At 46.7% G+C, this 18,640-nt stretch overlaps 1 protein-coding gene across 2 annotated transcripts in view; it reads left to right on the top strand.

The window, feature by feature from the left end:
- ACVR2A (activin A receptor type 2A) overlaps positions 1-18,640 on the top strand; it is a 110,409-nt gene that overhangs the window by 44,499 nt on the left and 47,270 nt on the right. For both annotated transcript variants that reach the window (XM_063933746.1, XM_063933747.1), the window contains exon 2: positions 8,672-8,879. In XM_063933746.1, the coding sequence (XP_063789816.1) occupies positions 8,672-8,879 (208 nt within the window). The remainder of the gene's footprint in view (positions 1-8,671; positions 8,880-18,640) is intronic.

Genomic DNA, 18,640 nt, shown 5'->3' on the forward strand with positions numbered 1-18,640 from the left:
CACACTTTTTTCACACTATGGGGGACGTTTAATTGTTATAGCAGCACTGATTAATGGGTGCCTGACATTTGAATTGATGCGTTACTAGGCACTGTAACACATCTCGCTCAATTGCAGTGCAGTTATAAAAGACATTGGGGTCGATTCTATTCGGCAACTTAAGAATAGCGCCGGGAATTAGCTCCCGACGCTATTCAATTCAGCTCCAGTTAAGTCGGCGATGTCCCGTTCTCGCCGACTAAACAGGTTGAATTGTCGGGAGAACGGGCAATCTCCGACTTAACTCCCCGGCGCGAGGCTGATTCCCGACAGAATCAGCCTCGCGCCGGCCGCGAGGCAGCACTTTTGTCGGGTTTCTTCTCTCATCCCCCGGGGATGAGAGTAGAATTCCCGACAATTGCGGGTCACTAGAGCTGAATTGAATAGCGTCGGGAGCTAATTCCCGGCGCTATTCTTAAGTTGCCGAATAGAATCGACCCCAATGATGCAGAAGGTCAGATCACTCTCAGTTGAGCATTTATAAAAGTTTAATAGAGCTTTACTCACCCCTGCAGCTCTTAGGCGCCCAAGGTAAAAGAAGCTGCTTGTGCCTTTTTGATCAATGACATCGTATTTACAAAAATGTAAACGACTCCACCATCTCAACATAGGTACTGATAATTTTGGCAACTTACAACCCCTTAGAAGGGAAATTCTGTTTCGTCCCCTTAGGGGAATTCAGTTGTTTTGTGGGCACCCATAAGTAATGGCCACTATTCAGTTGTAATGCCAATCAAGTGTGAATGCTGCGGGAGCCCATCATGTCTGTTCGCACGTTTGGCTGAAGTGGGGCTGAGTGAAAACACTCGTTCAAATCTGTACAACTAGAAAAGCTGGGGGTTGAGAGCAGAGCCTTGTGGGAGTGAAAGGGGAGATATGCCACAGAATTTGGTGGCAGTGTATGTCTATGCATTTTGTAAAGGTAGAATGAAGCTGAATATAAATGGTAGACATGAAAATGATACACACCGCTTGTCTTTATTTTTTTTATCATAAATATACATCCCTAATTATTGAGTCCAGGGTAATTGCTCTGTTAACGTGCCAAGCAAGTAAAGCTGCCCTTATCCGTACCACAAAAATTGAGGTTATTGTGAAATATTTGGAGATCAGATGTAAAAGATGTGTTTTATTATGTGATCTTTCAGCTTCCATTGGGGCAATACAATTGAATGCAATATTGAATAGCACTGGGGAAGAATCCTATTCATTCAGTCACGATATACAGCATTTTCTGACTTTAGTTCCAGGTGCAATGCTGATGGTGTACGCGGTAAGCCTGCAACTAGCATCAAGTTTAGTCGGATTTCTGCTTGTATCTCAGGATGGTGTGAGCAGAAATCCCCTAGTTGTGGGTTTACAGCGTGGCTAATTGAATAGCTTGTATTCCCTGTGCTATTCAACATTGCATTCAACTGAATTTCCCCACTTGTGGTCTCCACCGAATGTAGTCAGTACTGCAAGCACACTTATGGCGCAATTCAAGTTTGCAATGGGCACCCATCAGCACAATTCAATTGTTGCTCTGTGTGAGCACCCATTACTGTTGCTCTGTGTGAGCACCCATTACTTTTTAAATGTCCAAAAGCGGCTAAACTCTGTTAACATAGTTCCCACAACTTGAAAACTCCAGTTCAGGCACCAAAACAGGACACTTAGCACATTTCTGCTTGCCACCTCAGGAGGCTGCAGAAATGTCTGCTTCGGCAGTGATTGCACCCCGAATGGCAGGCACCTAAAAAAACAATTGAATTGCCCCCTTAGAGATAAATTGACTTACCATACTATCCCTTTAAACCGAGACATTCATGAATTACTCAGGTTCTGTGGCTGATTAACACCAGGTGAAATGCAGGCTCGAAGTGAGCCTGCCACATAACCTGTGTAATTTATTTAAAGGGATAGTATGGCAAGCCTAGAGATGAATAATACCCCTTTCACACTGACAAATATTGCCCGGGTTATTGCACATGAACACGCATCAACTCGGGAATTTGCTCAGTGTGAAAGGGTCCTGAGAGAGTATTCCGGGTCCAGCGTCCCGGCATTTCATCCCAGGTCTCGACCTGGCTTGAAGCCGGAAACGACCCAGGATGCAGTGCAGTGTGAACGGGTAAGCCGGGTCAAGGCGACCCGGCACCCGTTCTCTGCATAGGAAGAGGCGGTCCGGTAGTGTCAGCAGTTATCTCACCAACCCAGCAATATGCGGGACGGCCCGCAAGTTTGAAGGGGTCTCAAGCCGGGTCGCACCTGGGAAGCACCCGTGTACACATTCCCGGGTGAGACCCGGCTATTGTCAATCTGAAAGGGCTATTGGATTTACTGGCTTATATTTGTGATGAATCTATAATATTTACACCATATTTATGCATTTCAATGTTATTCAGCCAATTAGATGTTACCTTATTAGGGGTACTAGTGTTAAGATATTTCAGAACTGGTGCTCATTAATGCCTCGAATCTGCATTTTTCTAGTAAGGTCTTGCAAAGTTTCATGTGAGAATAATGTATTGATATAAAACAACAAATATCATAATTGCCCAAGGTGTCTGTGGTAACAAAGTAAGGGCAGCTCGGCGGCGGATCGGCCAGTGTGTAGGGCCTATTATTGTGGCTCTTAGCTCCCAGGTTAAGTGCACGGATGGTAAACTTGACGCAAATGTATTTTTCCACAACCTGATGTGCGAGCAGAAATCCAAGTTAAGTGCACACTTAGGACTTACCGCCTGCGGTAACTGAATAGCTCCATAGTGGTTAGTCCCGTGGGCCAATTGAGTGTGCCCCAGTGCAAATAAAAAAGAGAAATCACATTTGTCTGTTTGGATTGTGAGTCTGTTGTGAGAATTTACCAGAAAGTGTTGTATTGTATCTACATCCTCAGTAGAATCACCCCTGTGTGTTCAGTAGAGGGATTATGATGCGGCCACATCTAGTTACTGATATACAATTAGGGTTTCAACCTGCAACAAATGAATCCCTTAAGTAGGAGGTAACTACTGGTCAAATGTTGTAAAAATATTTCCACTTTCTCCAATCATTTTCAGTAATTACACAGTACCAGAGTATAAATGAGGGGAAGTGGCTGTAATATGCCATTGGTCTGCCTGTGACAGCATCTTTCATAGTCTATGAATCACACGTTTTGGTTTGCAGTCCCATAGAGGTCTGTACTAAAATGTGCAATTTAGGAGATAATAATATATTGATGCGCTTTGCAATATTTTTTTAATAATAATTAGATAAGATAAAATTGTGAGTCATTTGTGACTCATGAAACCGTATCGGGTATTGCTGTCTTTCTGCTCTTTCATATTTAGTTACTCTTGTTTTTTTGTGTAATACTGGGCTTTTTGGTTTCCAAAGCTAGCCATTTCCCATCAGACATTATATTCCATTAACAAGAAGTTACTCACTTTTGAAGGACAGTTTTATCCTTTTCTACCACGTACCAGTGATGCCTTATTGAATTGCGATCTGTTGGCTGCAGAGGCCTTTGGTTTACACTGAACCCATTGGGAGGAAATCAGTTTTGTGACACTATTTGGGCCAGGGTGTGAAGAATCATGATTTAAAAAAAATCTGATTTTTTTTTTTTTTATTTAAATTGGATTTTTATAAAAATGATAATGTAAACAAATAAACCAAGTAAAAACAGTAATACAAAGTTCTTTTAAAATACTGTGACTTTAAATACATTTGATTTAAATGACTTGCCCGGTGTCACAATAAATGCTGGCATGGTACAGCAAACTAAACACATCACAGACTGCAAAACAGAAACCGTAATGATGTTAAAAGTTACAATAGTTGGCAATTGCCTTGCTTGATTTGTAAATCTGAATAAGCCTACACAGGTTTACTGAAGTCTTTAAAAAGAAACACACGTTTTGCAACTTTGTCAGTACCCAAGCGATTTCTCAGTTTTGACTGCACCAAATGTGGAGAATATTTCTTCTGATGCTGATGACACTGCAGCTGTTAGCAATTGCTCTTCTTCTACCATGATATTTTCATTACCAGCTACAGTTTCTGAAACATTGGGGTCGATTCAATTCGGCAACTTATGAATAGCGCCGGGAATTAGCTCCCGACGCTATTCAATTCAGCTGCTAGTTACCCGCAATTGTCGGGAATTCTTCTCTCATCCCCGGGGGATGAGAGAAGAAACCCGACAAAAGTGCTGCCTCGCGGCCGGCGCGAGGCTGATTCTGTCGGGAATCAGCCTCGCGCTGGGGACTTAAGTCTGAGGATGCCCGTTCTCCCGACAATTCAACCTGTTTAGTCGGCGAGAACGGGCCATCGCCGACTTAACTGGAGCTGAATTGAATAGCGGCGGGAGCTAATTCCCGGCGCTATTCATAAATTGCTGTATTGAATCGACCCCATTGTGCATTTTTTACCAATCTATTGTGGTCAAACAAGAGGTCAATAAACAGGGTTGCTTTGCTTGGAACTTGAATAGTGGTGCATATTGCACAGTGTGCCAATTACCAGTAAAAACATGGATGTAGACTACTCTAAGGGGCCAATTGAATTGTCATTATCTCTGCTGCTACTGGAGGGTGCCCAACGGCAGCAATTCAGTTGTTCTGCTGTTAGGGCGGCCACGGAGGACACCCTTTTTTCAAGCTGAGGTACGAGATAAAATGTGTTGAAACTCTACACACCCAAAGCAGAGAGTTTTGACGGGTTTAGCTGGCTAAATGTGCATGGGAGCCCGCACATAATTGAATAGTGACAATTGTTTGGGCGTCTAAAAAGTCCAGTTTAGATGGGATTTTTAGACGCCCAAAACAATTGAATCGGCCCCACACTCTACATCCATGGTAATATATATTGAATTCATGAAACACAACTGTCAAAAATGAAAATTTTCAAAGTTCATTTTAACAATACATTAAACACCTTATTTATTTATTTTTTTAAATCCTGTGTTTGGACAAGAAGTGAGTGATTTGACCTGCGCTTATCTGTTAAAACACGTGTACATGTTCCACCTCAGTGAAAAAATAAAATATTCCACACACACAAAAAACAAAATAAATACTGAGCTTTTTTGTGAGGCAATACAGATTCCTATTGCAGCTCTTCCTCAATGTTGTAGGTTCACTCTTTTTTGCGATTAAACCTAAAACAACATAAATGCTCCTCCCCACAATTGCTCAAATGGCATAGGAGGAATGAGCATAAAAGATACAATAATAGTGCAGCGTTCTTTAAACCAGGGACACCAGCTTTAATAAAATGCACTTACAGCATATAAGTTTTGTAACGGCATATAGAAACCCTTTCAGGGTAGCCACAGTTGTGTAAAGGACATCAGATGAACCAAACGATTCTTCTTAATAATGATGCATTCTTCTTTTCTATGCAGCAATAACAAATAGATTAAAAGATGGCATATAAACATCCTTTTAAGGACAACCACGGCTACACAAAGGACATCTCACGGAGCTGTACTGTTGTTCCCAGAACAGGTATAAGGATGGTCAGCAGGTCCGGATACTGCGTTCACCCTCCGAGTAAATGTCCAGCGCCAAGGAATGTCCCCACAGGTAATGCCACTGCTCACACTGGGAACAACAGTACAGCTCCGTGAGATGTCCTTTGTGTAGCCGTGGTTGTCCTTAAAAGGATGTTTATATGCCATCTTTTAATCTATTTGTTATTGCTGCATAGAAAAGAAGAATGCATCATTATTAAGAAGAATCGTTTGGTTCATCTGATGTCCTTTACACAACTGTGCCTACCCTGAAAGGGTTTCTATATGCCGTTACAAAATGTATATGCTGTAAGTGCATTTTATTAAAGCTGGTGTCCCTGGTTTAAAGAACGCTGCACTATTATTGTATCTTTTATGCTCATTCCTCCTATGCCATTTGAGCAATTGTGGGGAGGAGCATTTATGTTGTTTTAGGTTTAATCGCAAAAAAGAGTGAGCCTACAACATTGAGGAAGAGCTGCAATAGGAATCCGTATTGCCTTCACAAAAAAGCTCAGTATTTATTTTGTTTTTATGTGTGTGGAATATTTTATTTTTTCACTGAGGTGGAACATGTACACGTGTTTTAACAGATAAGCGCAGATCAAATCACTCACTTCTTGTCCAAATTGTATTTCTGGTGTTTGATGAACATCATTGAGTTGATTTCCAGCTTCTCTGTATGTTATTAACAGCGCACATTGGTGGCTAATTGTTTTTTAAATCCTGTGTTTAAAAAAAAAAATTGTTCTAAATCAATTTGATATAAATCAGAATACCCTGATTGTCGCAGTTCAATTGTTTACATATACTTGATAATTAATGGATGCTGACGGAGCGATTTATTTGTTCCAAATAGACCAGGTTTAGCTACGTAAAGCGGCTAAACCTGACTAATGTACCGTTTGGGCGCTCATATGGGACTTGCGCACATTTCTGCTCTTCACCTCAGAGGCTGTGAGTAGAATTGTCGGTGCCGGTGGCACTCGCACCCGAACGAAGCAACAATTGAATGACTAGCGCCCATTAATTAGCACTGCCGGCAAAACATTTGAATCACCGCTGTTGTGCCATCTGCCACCATAGCTAGTTTACAATCACACCTGAAGTTGTGTGAGGAAACCTTGAGAAAAATAAATAGCAGATATGTGCTTAAAGGGTATCGCCGTGATGTCGCTGTATCCCTGACACATCGCTTAGAATATAATTCCCTTCATTGTTACGTTCATGGAACCAGCTATGTGCTTTGTGCCATAGTGCATTTTTTTTAAGCAGCCAGTTGAAGATGGGTAGAGCATGCTATTAAAATGGGCGCTCAAAGTCAGCAACAGTACTCACATAAGTTGTGGTATTTAAAATATTGCTCCGCTGCATTTAAATGATGCTCAGTTGGTATTAGTGAGTGCCAAGAGATCATTGTTCACACTATTATTCATTCACCCCCTCCAGCTGCTGAACTCTTAACATAAGGCAGGATAAATTCATACATTAATGTATACATCATGTTCTCACTCTCCCATCTGCATTTCACAGCAGAGATCAAGATCCACCAGGCAATGGTTTTACAAAGTTCTGCCCATCCTTGGTGATACTGTGTCCACTGTAGCCTCTGTTTCCTGTCCTTAGCTGATGGGAGCAGAAACCGCCGGGGGTCTCCTGCTATAGTGCTTCAGGTTCAGTGTGCTGTGCTGCATTTGCTACTGTTACAGTGAATGACTGAGTTACTGTTTTCTATTGTCAGCTTTATCAAGTCTGCCCATTCTCTTTTGATCTCTCATTAATGACATTTCGCCCACAGTACTGCCACTTATACCCCTTTCAGGCTTGCATCAAAATCCCGGGGATATGCACGTGAACGCGCATCATCCCAGGATTTTGGTATGTCTTACAGGAAATGACCCGGGACTAAGGCTGGGTACACACTTGCTGATGCAATATTGTTCATACACTTTGAACAATATAATTTACTATATCGTCAGTGACGTCAACAGGCCACATCCAGAAGGATGCAGTCTTGTAAAGATATTGTACATTTCAAGGTGAGAACTAAAGATATTTACATCGTTAACGAGCCGGGGGAGTGCGCATTGTTAACGATGTAGTGTATACACACTGGACGATGTGAACGATATATCGTCTGGTCTGCAGGATCAGGGTCATGGAACTCGGACCCAGCAATTTCCCGGGTCTGATGTCTGAAATGGGTATGACTGGATATTTGTTTTGTAAACATATCTCTATAAGCTCTAAAGAGGGGTGTAGTAAGTTATGCCGGCGGCCAGGGTCCCGGCGGCTAGCATACCGGGACCCGGCGGCTAGCATACCGGCGTCAGGATCCCAACTGCCGGCAGCAGGACGAGCGCAAATGAGGCCCTTGCGGACTCGCTGTGCTAGCCACGCTGTGGGTCCGCTATTTATTCTTCCTTCAGGGGGGTCGTGGATCCTCAAGAAGGAGAATAGTTGTCTGTAACCCGGGTGTCGGAATTCCGGCGCCGATATTCTGAGTGCCCGGATCCCAACAGCCGGAATGCTGAATACCACCCCTAAAGAGAGATGTGTGACATTCCAATAGATCAGCAGTTTCTGAGATACTCAAATGCCATCTTGCACCAATAATCTTTCAGTATTCAGAGTCGTTTAGCTTGCGTTTCCTACTCTGGTCTGAGAAATGACTGATCCTGTTGACCATATCCTATATGACACCATGCATTGAATTGCTGCTACCTGATTGTCTGTCTAAAAATTAGCGTTGTGTATCTGATGTTTAGTGTCCCCTGCAGACTCTGAATTCAATTGTTTTGCGGTCGCCCTTCGGAGCAGTTCAGTTGTGTAAAACACTCTTCCTCTCCGTCTAATGCGAGAGCCGCACTTGTGCACCCATTAGTACTAGGTTTAACTCGTGCTAAAACCGTGTAAAGTACTGACTTTAAACGCTCAAGCTCCTGAGTGCCAACTTATCACACATTTTAGCTGGCCACCCCCCACAGTAACAATCTAATTGCTTTGACAGGCACCATCTAGTGCAAACCACAGGGAAAATTCAATTCCCCCCTAGTGAGATATAATCAGACTGTACAGGCAATTTTGTTTATGTGTATATATTTGTTTCCTTTAAAGTGTTAATATAAGTTTGTGGCCTGTTGCTTACAGGAGCCATACTGGGGAGGTCGGAGACCCAGGAATGTATCTACTATAATGCCAGCTGGGAGAAGGACAAAACAAATCGTAGTGGCATTGAGCACTGCCAGGGAGACAACGACAAGAGGAGACATTGCTTTGCCACATGGAAAAACATCTCTGGATCTGTAGAAATTCTTAAGCAAGGCTGTTGGCTCGATGATATAAATTGTTATGACAGGTAATAAAACTATGTTTTACTAGTGTATAATGTTACATATTGCATACAATACTCATTCAGTGGGGGCGGAATTCAATTATTTTGCGCGCCCGATCTCTAAAGTGACACCCATCGCACTTATTAGTGTAGGGTTTAGCATAAAGCAGCTAAAATCAACCAACGTGCTGGGTGCTATCACGAAAAGTGCCATTTAGGCACCCAAACGGGTAATTTCTCTAACGTCCTAGTGGATGCTGGGGACTCCGTAAGGACCATGGGGAATAGACGGGCTCCACAGGAGACATGGGCACTTTAAGAAAGAAGTTAGGGTCTGGTGTGCTCTGGCTCCTCCCTCTATGTCCCTCCTCCAGACTTCAGTTTGAATCTGTGCCCGGACGAGCTGGGTGCTGTTCAGTGAGCTCTCCTGAGCTTTCTGTAAGAAAGTATTTTGTTAGGTTTTTTATTTTCAGGGAGCTCTGCTGGCAACAGACTCCCTGCATCGTGGGACAGAGGGGAGAGAAGCAGCCCTACTCTCAGAAGCTAGGTCCTGCTTCTTAGGCTACTGGACACCATTAGCTCCAGAGGGATCGTACACAGGATCTCACCCTCGTCGTCCGATCTCAGAGCCTCGCCGCCGTCCCCCTCGCAGAGCCGGAAGACAGAAGCCGGGTGAGTATGAGAAGCAAGAAGACTTCGAAATCGGCGGCAGAAGACTCCGTTCTTCACATGAGGTAACGCACAGCACTGCAGCTGTGCGCCATTGCTCCAAACACACCTCACATACTCCGGTCACTGTAAGGGCGCAGGGGGGGGGGCGCCCTGGGTAGCATATGGACCTCTGTTGGCAAAAGTACTCATATATACAGTTGGGCACTGTATATATGTATGAGCCCCCGCCAAAAAGATATGTATTTTAGCGGGACAGAAGCCCGTCGACGAGGGGACGGGGCTTCTCCCTCAGCACTCACCAGCGCCATTTTGTCTCCACAGCTCCGCTGAGAAGAAGCTCCCCAGGCTCTCCCTTGCAGATCACAGTAGAAAAGGGTAAAAGGAGAGGGGGGGGGGGGCACATAATTAGGCGCTAAAAACACAATATACAGCAGCTACTGGGTTAACATTAAGTTACTGTGTTATTCCTGGGTTATATAGCGCTGGGGTGTGTGCTGGCATACTCTCTCTCTGTCTCACCAAAGGGCCTTGTGGTGGAACTGTCTTCAAAAAGGGCATTCCCTGGGTGTGTGGTGTGTCGGTACGCTTGTGTCGACATGTCTGATGAGGAAGGCTATGTGGAAGCAGAGCGGGAGCAAATGAATGTGGTGTCTCTGCCGACGGCACCGACACCTGATTGGATGGATATGTGAAAGGTTTTAAATGAGAATGTTAATACCTTACATAAAAGGTTGGAAAAAGCTGAAGCCTCAGGACAGTCAGGGTCCCAACCCATGTCTGATCCTATGTCGCAGAGGCCGACAGGGTCTCAGAAGCGCCCACTATCCCAAATTATTGACACGGATACCGACATGGATTCTGACTCCAGTGTCGATTACGATGATGCAAAGTTACAGCCAAAGTTGGCTAAATCCATCCGTTATATGATTATAGCTATTAAGGATGTGTTGCACATCACAGAGGAAACCCCAGTCCCTGACAGGAGGGTTCATATGTATGGGGAAAAGAAGCCGCAGGTAACGTTTCCCCCCTCACACGAGCTCAATGGGTTATGTGAAAAGGCTTGGGAATCTCCAGATAAAAAACTGCAGATTTCCAAAAGGATTCTTATGGCGTATCCTTTCCCGCCAACGGAAAGGTTGCGCTGGGAATCCTCCCCTAGGGTGGACAAAGCTTTGACACCTTATCCAAGAAGGTAGCCCTGCCATCACAGGATACGGCTACCCTCAAAGATGCTGCGGATAGAAAACAGGAGGGTACCCTGAAGTCCATTTATACACATTCAGGTACCTTACTGAGGCCGGCAATCGCGTCGGCTTGGGTGTGTAGTGCTGTAGCAACATGGACGGATACCTTATCTGAGGAACTTGATACCTTAGACAAGGATACTATATTAATGACCCTGGGGCATATTAAAGACGCTGTCCTTTATATATGAGATGCTCAGAGAGACATTAACCTACTAGGTTCTAGAATAAATGCTATGTCGATTTCTGCCAGAAGGGTCCTGTGGACTCGGCAATGGACAGGTGATGCCGACTCAAAAAGGCACATGGAGGTTTTACCTTACGTGGCTAAGGCATTGTTTGGGGAGGGTCTCTCGGACCTGGTCTCCACAGCTACGGCTGGAAAGTCAAATTTTTTACCATATGTTTCCTCACAGCCTAAGAAAGCACCGTATTACCAAATGCAGTCCTTTCGATCACAGAAAAACAAGAAAGTCTGAGGTGCGTCCTTTCTTGCCAGGGGCAGGGGCAGAGGAAAGAAGCTAAACAACACAGCTAGTTCCCAGGAACAGAAGTCCTCCACGGCTTCCACTAAATCCACCGCATGACGCTGGGGCTCCACAGGCGGATTTAGGCCCGGTGGGGGCGCGTCTCCGAAATTTCAGCCACAAGTGGGTTCACTCCTAGTTGGATCCCTGGGCAATAGATATTGTGTCTCAGGGATACAAGCTGGAATTCGAAGAGATGCCCCCTCACTGATACCTCAAATCGGCCCTGCCAGCTTCCCCCTTCGAGAGGGAAATAGTGTTAACTGCAATTCACAAATTGTATCTTCAACAGGTGGTGGTCAAGGTTCTTCTCCTTCAACAAGGAAAGGGTTATTATTCGACCATGTTTGTGGTACCGAAACCGGACGGTTCGGTCAGACCCATATTGAATTTAAAATCCCTGAACATATACCTAAAAAGGTTCCGGTTCAAGATGGAATCGCTGAGAGCGGTCATTGCAAGCCTGGAAGGGGGGGGGGATTTTATGGTGTCTCTGGACATAAAGGATGCATACCTTCATGTCCCCATTTATCCACCTCATCAGGCGTACCTCAGATTTGTGGTACAGGATTGTCATTACCAATTTCAGACGTTGCCGTTTGGTCTCTCCACGGCTCCGAGAAGACCAGAAAAGGGTTTATCTCCCGATAGAGAAGGTTCAGGAACTCATGACACTGGTCAGGGACCTATTAAAACCAAAACAGGTGTCAGTGCATCACTGCACTCGAGTCCTGGGAAAGATGGTGGCATCATACGAGGCCATTCCTTTCGGCAGGTTCCATGCGAGGACCTTTCAATGGGACTTACTGGACAAATGGTCCGGATCACATCTTCAGATGCATCGGTTAATCACCCTATCCCCCAGGGCCAGGGTGTCTCTCCTGTGGTGGCTGCAGGGTGCTCACCTTCTCGAGGGCCGCAGATTCGGCATTCAGGACTGGGTCCTGCTGACCACGGATGCAAGCCTCCGAGGGTGGGGAGCAGTCACACAGGGAAGAAATTTCCAAGGTCTGTGGTCAAGTCAGGAGACTTGCCTTCACATCAACATCCTGGAACTAAGGGCCATTTACAACGCCCTACGTCAAGCAGAGACCCTGCTTTGCGGTCAACCAGTTCTGATTCAGTCAGACAACATCACCGCTGTTGCTCATGTAAACCGACAAGGCGGCACAAGGAGCAGAGTGGCGATGGCGGAAGCCACCAGAATTCTTCGCTTTGCGGAGAATCACGTAAGCGCACTGTCAGCAGTGTTCATCCCGGGGGTAGACAACTGGGAAGCAGACTTCCTCAGCAGGCACGACCTCCACCCGGGGGAGTGGGGACTTCATCAAGAAGTCTTCGCACAGGTTGCAAGTCGGTGGGAACTGCCACAGGTGGACATGATGTCATCCCGCCTCAACAAGAAACTACAGAGGTATTGCGCCAGGTCAAGAGACCCTCAGGCGATAGCTGTAGACGCCCTGGTGACACCGTGGGTGTTCCAATCGGTCTATGTATTTCCTCCTCTTCCTCTCATACCCAAGGTGTTGAGAATCATAATAAAAAGAGGAGTGAGAACAATACTCATTGTTCCGGATTGTCCAAGAAGGACTTGGTATCCAGATCTGCAAGAAATGCTCACAGAGGACCCGTGGCCTCTTCCTCTAAGACAGGACTTGTTGCAACAAGGGCCCTGTCTATTCCAAGACTTACCGCGGCTGCGTTTGACGGCATGGCGGTTGAACGCCGTTTCCTAGCGGAAAAAGGCATTCCGGATGAGGTCATTCCTACGCTGATAAAGGCTAGGAAGGACGTGACAGCTCAACATTATCACCGTATATGGCGCAAATATGTTGCTTGGTGTGAGGCCAGGAATGCCCCTACGGAGGAATTCCAGCTGGGCCGTTTCCTTCACTTCCTACAGTCAGGAGTGACTTTGGGCCTAAAATTGGGTTCCATTAAGGTCCAGATTTCGGCCCTATCCATTTTCTTTCAAAAAGAGCTGGCTTCTCTACCTGAAGTTCAGACGTTTGTGAAGGGAGTGCTGCATATTCAGCCCCCTTTTGTGCCCCCGGTGGCACCTTGGGATCTTAACGTGGTGTTGAGTTTCCTGAAATCACACTGGTTTGAACCACTCAAAACGGTGGAATCTCACGTGGAAGGTGGTCATGCTACTAGCATTGGCTTCGGCTAGGCGTGTGTCAGAATTAGCGGCTTTGTCACATAAAAGCCCCTATCTGGTTTTCCATGCGGATAGAGCAGAGTTGCGGACCCGTCCACAATTCCTGCCAAAAGTGGTTTCATCTTTTCATATAAACCAACCTATTGTGGTGCCTGTGGCTACTACTGACTTGGAGGATTCCGAGTTGCTTGATGTGGTCAGGGCTTTGAAGGTTTATGTAGCCAGAACGGCTAGAGTCAGGAAAACAGACTCTTTGTTTCTCTGACGTCCTAGTGGATGCTGGGAACTCCGTAAGGACCATGGGGGATAGCGGCTCCGCAGGAGACTGGGCACAAAAGTAAAAGCTTTAGGACTACCTGGTGTGCACTGGCTCCTCCCCCTATGACCCTCCTCCAAGCCTCAGTTAGATTTTTGTGCCCGAACGAGAAGGGTGCATACTAGGTGGCTCTCCTGAGCTGCTTAGAGTAAAAGTTTAAATTAGGTTTTTTATTTTCAGTGAGTCCTGCTGGCAACAGGCTCACTGCACCGAGGGACTAAGGGGAGAAGAAGCGAACTCACCTGCGTGCAGAGTGGATTGGGCTTCTTAGGCTACTGGACATTAGCTCCAGAAGGACGATCACAGGCCCAGCCATGGATGGGTCCCAGAGCCGCGCCGCCGGCCCCCTTACAGAGCCAGAAGACAGAAGAGGTCCGGGAAATCGGCGGCAGAAGACGTCCTGTCTTCAATAAGGTAGCGCACAGCACCGCAGCTGTGCGCCATTGCTCTCAGCACACTTCACACTCCGGTCACTGAGGGTGCAGGGCGCTGGGGGGGGGGCGCCCTGAGACGCAATAAAAACACCTTAGATGGCTAAAAATACATCACATATAGCTCCTGGGCTATATGGATGCATTTAACCCCTGCCAGTTTTTCCTTAAAAAAGCGGGAGAAAGGCCACCGAGAAGGGGGCGGAGCCTATCTCCTCAGCACACAAGCGCCATTTTCCCTCACAGCTCCGCTGGAAGGACGTCTCCCTGACTCTCCCCTGCAGTCCTGCACTACAGAAACAGGGTAACAAGAGAGGGGGGGCACTAATTTGGCAGATTAATAAATACAGCAGCTATATAAGGGAAAAACACTTATATAAGGTTATCCCTGTATATATATAGCGCTCTGGTGTGTGCTGGCAAACTCTCCCTCTGTCTCCCCAAAGGGCTAGTGGGGTCCTGTCCTCTATCAGAGCATTCCCTGTGTGTGTGCTGTGTGTCGGTACGTTGTGTCGACATGTATGAGGAGGAAAATGGTATGGAGGCGGAGCAATTGCCTGTAATAGTGATGTCACCCCCTAGGGAGTCGACACCTGACTGGATGGTCTTATGGAAGGAATTACGTGATAGCGTCAGCACTTTACAAAAGACTGTTGACGACATGAGACAGCCGGAAAAACAGTTAATACCTGTCCAGGCGTCTCAAACACCGTCAGGGGCTCTAAAGCGCCCGTTACCTCAGATGGTCGACACAGACCCAGACACGGACACTGACTCCAGTGTCGACGGTGAGGAAACAACCGTGTTTTCCAGTAGGGCCACACGTTACATGATCACGGCAATGAAGGAGGTTTTGAACATTTCTGATACTACAAGTACCACAAAAAAGGGTATTATGTGGGGTGTGAAAAAACTACCCGTAGTTTTTCCTGAATCAGATGAATTAAATGAGGTGTGTGATGAAGCGTGGGTTTCCCCCGATAAAAAACTGCTAATTTCTAAAAAATTATTGACATTATACCCTTTCCCGCCAGAGGTTAGGGCGCGTTGGGAAACACCCCCTAGGGTAGATAAGGCGCTCACACGCTTATCAAAACAAGTGGCGTTACCGTCTCCGGATACGGCCGCCCTCAAGGAGCCAGCTGATAGGAAGCTGGAAAATATCCTAAAAAGTATATACACACATACTGGTGTTATACTGAGACCAGGAATCGCCTCAGCCTGGATGTGCAGTGCTGGGGTGGCTTGGTCGGATTCCCTGACTGAAAATATTGATACCCTGGACAGGGACAGTATATTATTGACTATAGAGCATTTAAAGGATGCATTTCTATATATGCGAGATGCACAGAGGGATATTTGCACTCTGACATCAAGAGTAAGTGCGCTGTCCATTTCTGCCAGAAGAGGGTTATGGACGCGACAGTGGTCAGGTGATGCGGATTCCAAACGGCATATGGAAGTATTGCCGTATAAAGGGGAGGAGTTATTTGGGGTCGGTCTATCGGACCTGGTGGCCACGGCAACGGCTGGGAAATCCACCTTTTTACCCCAGGTCACCTCTCAGCAGAAAAAGACACCGTCTTTTCAGGCTCAGTCCTTTCGTCCCCATAAGGGCAAGCGGGCAAAAGGCCACTCATATCTGCCCCGGGGCAGAGAAAGGGGAAAAAGACTGCAGCAGGCAGCCTCTTCCCAGGAACAGAAGCCCTCCCCCGCTTCTGCCAAGTCCTCAGCATGACGCTGGGGCCTTACAAGCGGACTCAGGTATGGTGGGGGGTCGTCTCAAGAATTTCAGCGCGCAGTGGGCTCACTCGCAAGTGGACCCCTGGATCCTGCAGGTAGTATCTCAGGGGTACAAATTGGAATTCGAGACGTCTCCCCCTCGCCGGTTCCTGAAGTCTGCTTTACCAACGTCTCCCTCCGACAGGGAGGCGGTATTGGAAGCCATTCACAAGCTGTATTCCCAGCAGGTGATAATCAAGGTACCCCTCCTACAACAGGGAAAGGGGTATTATTCCACGCTGTTTGTGGTACCGAAGCCGGACGGCTCGGTGAGACCTATTTTAAATCTGAAATCATTGAACACTTACATACAAAGGTTCAAATTCAAGATGGAGTCACTCAGAGCAGTGATAGCGAACCTGGAAGAAGGGGACTATATGGTGTCTCTGGACATCAAGGATGCTTACCTCCATGTCCCAATTTGCCCTTCTCACCAAGGGTACCTCAGGTTTGTGGTACAGAACTGTCACTATCAGTTTCAGACGCTGCCGTTTGGATTGTCCACGGCACCCCGGGTCTTTACCAAGGTAATGGCCGAAATGATGATTCTTCTTCGAAGAAAAGGCGTCTTAATTATCCCTTACTTGGACGATCTCCTGATAAGGGCAAGGTCCAGGGAACAGTTAGAGGTCGGAGTAGCACTATCTCAAGTAGTACTACGACAGCACGGGTGGATTCTAAATATTCCAAAATCGCAGCTGATTCCGACGACACGTCTGCTGTTCCTAGGGATGATTCTGGACACAGTCCAGAAAAAGGTGTTTCTCCCGGAGGAGAAAGCCAGGGAGTTATCCGAGCTAGTCAGGAACCTCCTAAAACCAGGCCAAGTGTCAGTGCATCAATGCACAAGGGTCCTGGGAAAAATGGTGGCTTCTTACGAAGCGATTCCATTCGGCAGATTCCACGCAAGAACTTTTCAGTGGGATCTGCTGGACAAATGGTCCGGATCGCATCTTCAGATGCATCAGCGGATAACCCTGTCTCCAAGGACAAGGGTGTCTCTCCTGTGGTGGTTGCAGAGTGCTCATCTTCTAGAGGGCCGCAGATTCGGCATTCAGGACTGGGTCCTGGTGACCACGGATGCCAGCCTGAGAGGCTGGGGAGCAGTCACACGGGGAAAAAATTTCCAGGGCTTGTGGTCAAGCATGGAAACGTCATTTCTCTATCGTCCTAAGTGGATGCTGGGGTTCCTGAAAGGACCATGGGGAATAGCGGCTCCGCAGGAGACAGGGCACAAAAAAGTAAAGCTTTTACCAGATCAGGTGGTGTGCACTGGCTCCTCCCCCTATGACCCTCCTCCAGACTCCAGTTAGATTTTGTGCCCGAACGAGAAGGGTGCAATCTAGGTGGCTCTCCTAAAGAGCTGCTTAGAGAAAGTTTAGCTTAGGTTTTTTACTTTACAGTGAGTCCTGCTGGCAACAGGATCACTGCAACGAGGGACTTAGGGGAGAAGTAGTGAACTCACCTGCGTGCAGAGTGGATTTGCTGCTTGGCTACTGGACACTAGCTCCAGAGGGACGATCACAGGTACAGCCTGGATGGTCACCGGAGCCGCGCCGCCGGCCCCCTTGCAGACGCTGAAGAGAGAAGAGGTCCAAAATCGGCGGCTGAAGACTCCTGAGTCTTCATAAAGGTAGCGCACAGCACTGCAGCTGTGCGCCATTTTCCTCTCAGCACACTTCACACAACAGTCACTGAGGGTGCAGAGCGCTGGGGGGGGCGCTCTGAGAGGCAAATAAAAACCTTATTAGAGGCAAAAAATACCTCACATATAGCCCACAGAGGCTATATGGAGATATTTAACCCCTGCCTAACTTCAAAAATAGCGGGAGACGAGCCCGCCGAAAAAGGGGCGGGGCCTATCTCCTCAGCACACAGCGCCATTTTCTCTCACAGAAAAGCTGGAGAGAAGGCTCCCAGGCTCTCCCCTGCACTGCACTACAGAAACAGGGTTAAAACAGAGAGGGGGGGCACTGATTTTGGCGATATTGTATATATATAAAAGATGCTATAAGGGAGAAACACTTATATAAGGTTGTCCCTATATAATTATAGCGTTTTTGGTGTGTGCTGGCAGACTCTCCCTCTGTCTCCCCAAAGGGCTAGTGGGTCCTGTCCTCTGTCAGAGCATTCCCGGTGTGTGTGCTGTGTGTCGGTACGTGTGTGTCGACATGTATGAGGACGATGTTGGTGAGGAGGCGGAGAAATTGCCTGTAATGGTGATGTCACTCTCTAGGGAGTCGACACCGGAATGGATGGCTTATTTAGAGAATTACGTGAGAATGTCAACACGCTGCAAGGTCGGTTGACGACATGAGACGGCCGACAATCTATTAGGACCGGTCCAGGCGTCTCAGAAACACCGTCAGGGGTTTTAAAAACGCCCATTTACCTCAGTCGGTCGACACAGACACAGACACGGACACTGAATACAGTGTCGACGGTGAATAAACAAACGTATTTCTCATTAGGGCCACACGTTAAGGGCAATGAAGGAGGTGTTACGTGTTTCTGATACTACAAGTACCACAAGAAAGAGTATTATGTGGGAGTGAAAAAACTACCTGTAGTTTTTCCTGAATCAGATAAAATAAAATGAAGTGTGTGATGATGCGTAGGGTTACCCCGATAGCAAATATTGGCGTTATA

Source organism: Pseudophryne corroboree, chromosome 7 (assembly GCF_028390025.1).
Source record: "Pseudophryne corroboree isolate aPseCor3 chromosome 7, aPseCor3.hap2, whole genome shotgun sequence".
In the NCBI taxonomy this organism is placed as follows: domain Eukaryota; kingdom Metazoa; phylum Chordata; class Amphibia; order Anura; family Myobatrachidae; genus Pseudophryne; species Pseudophryne corroboree.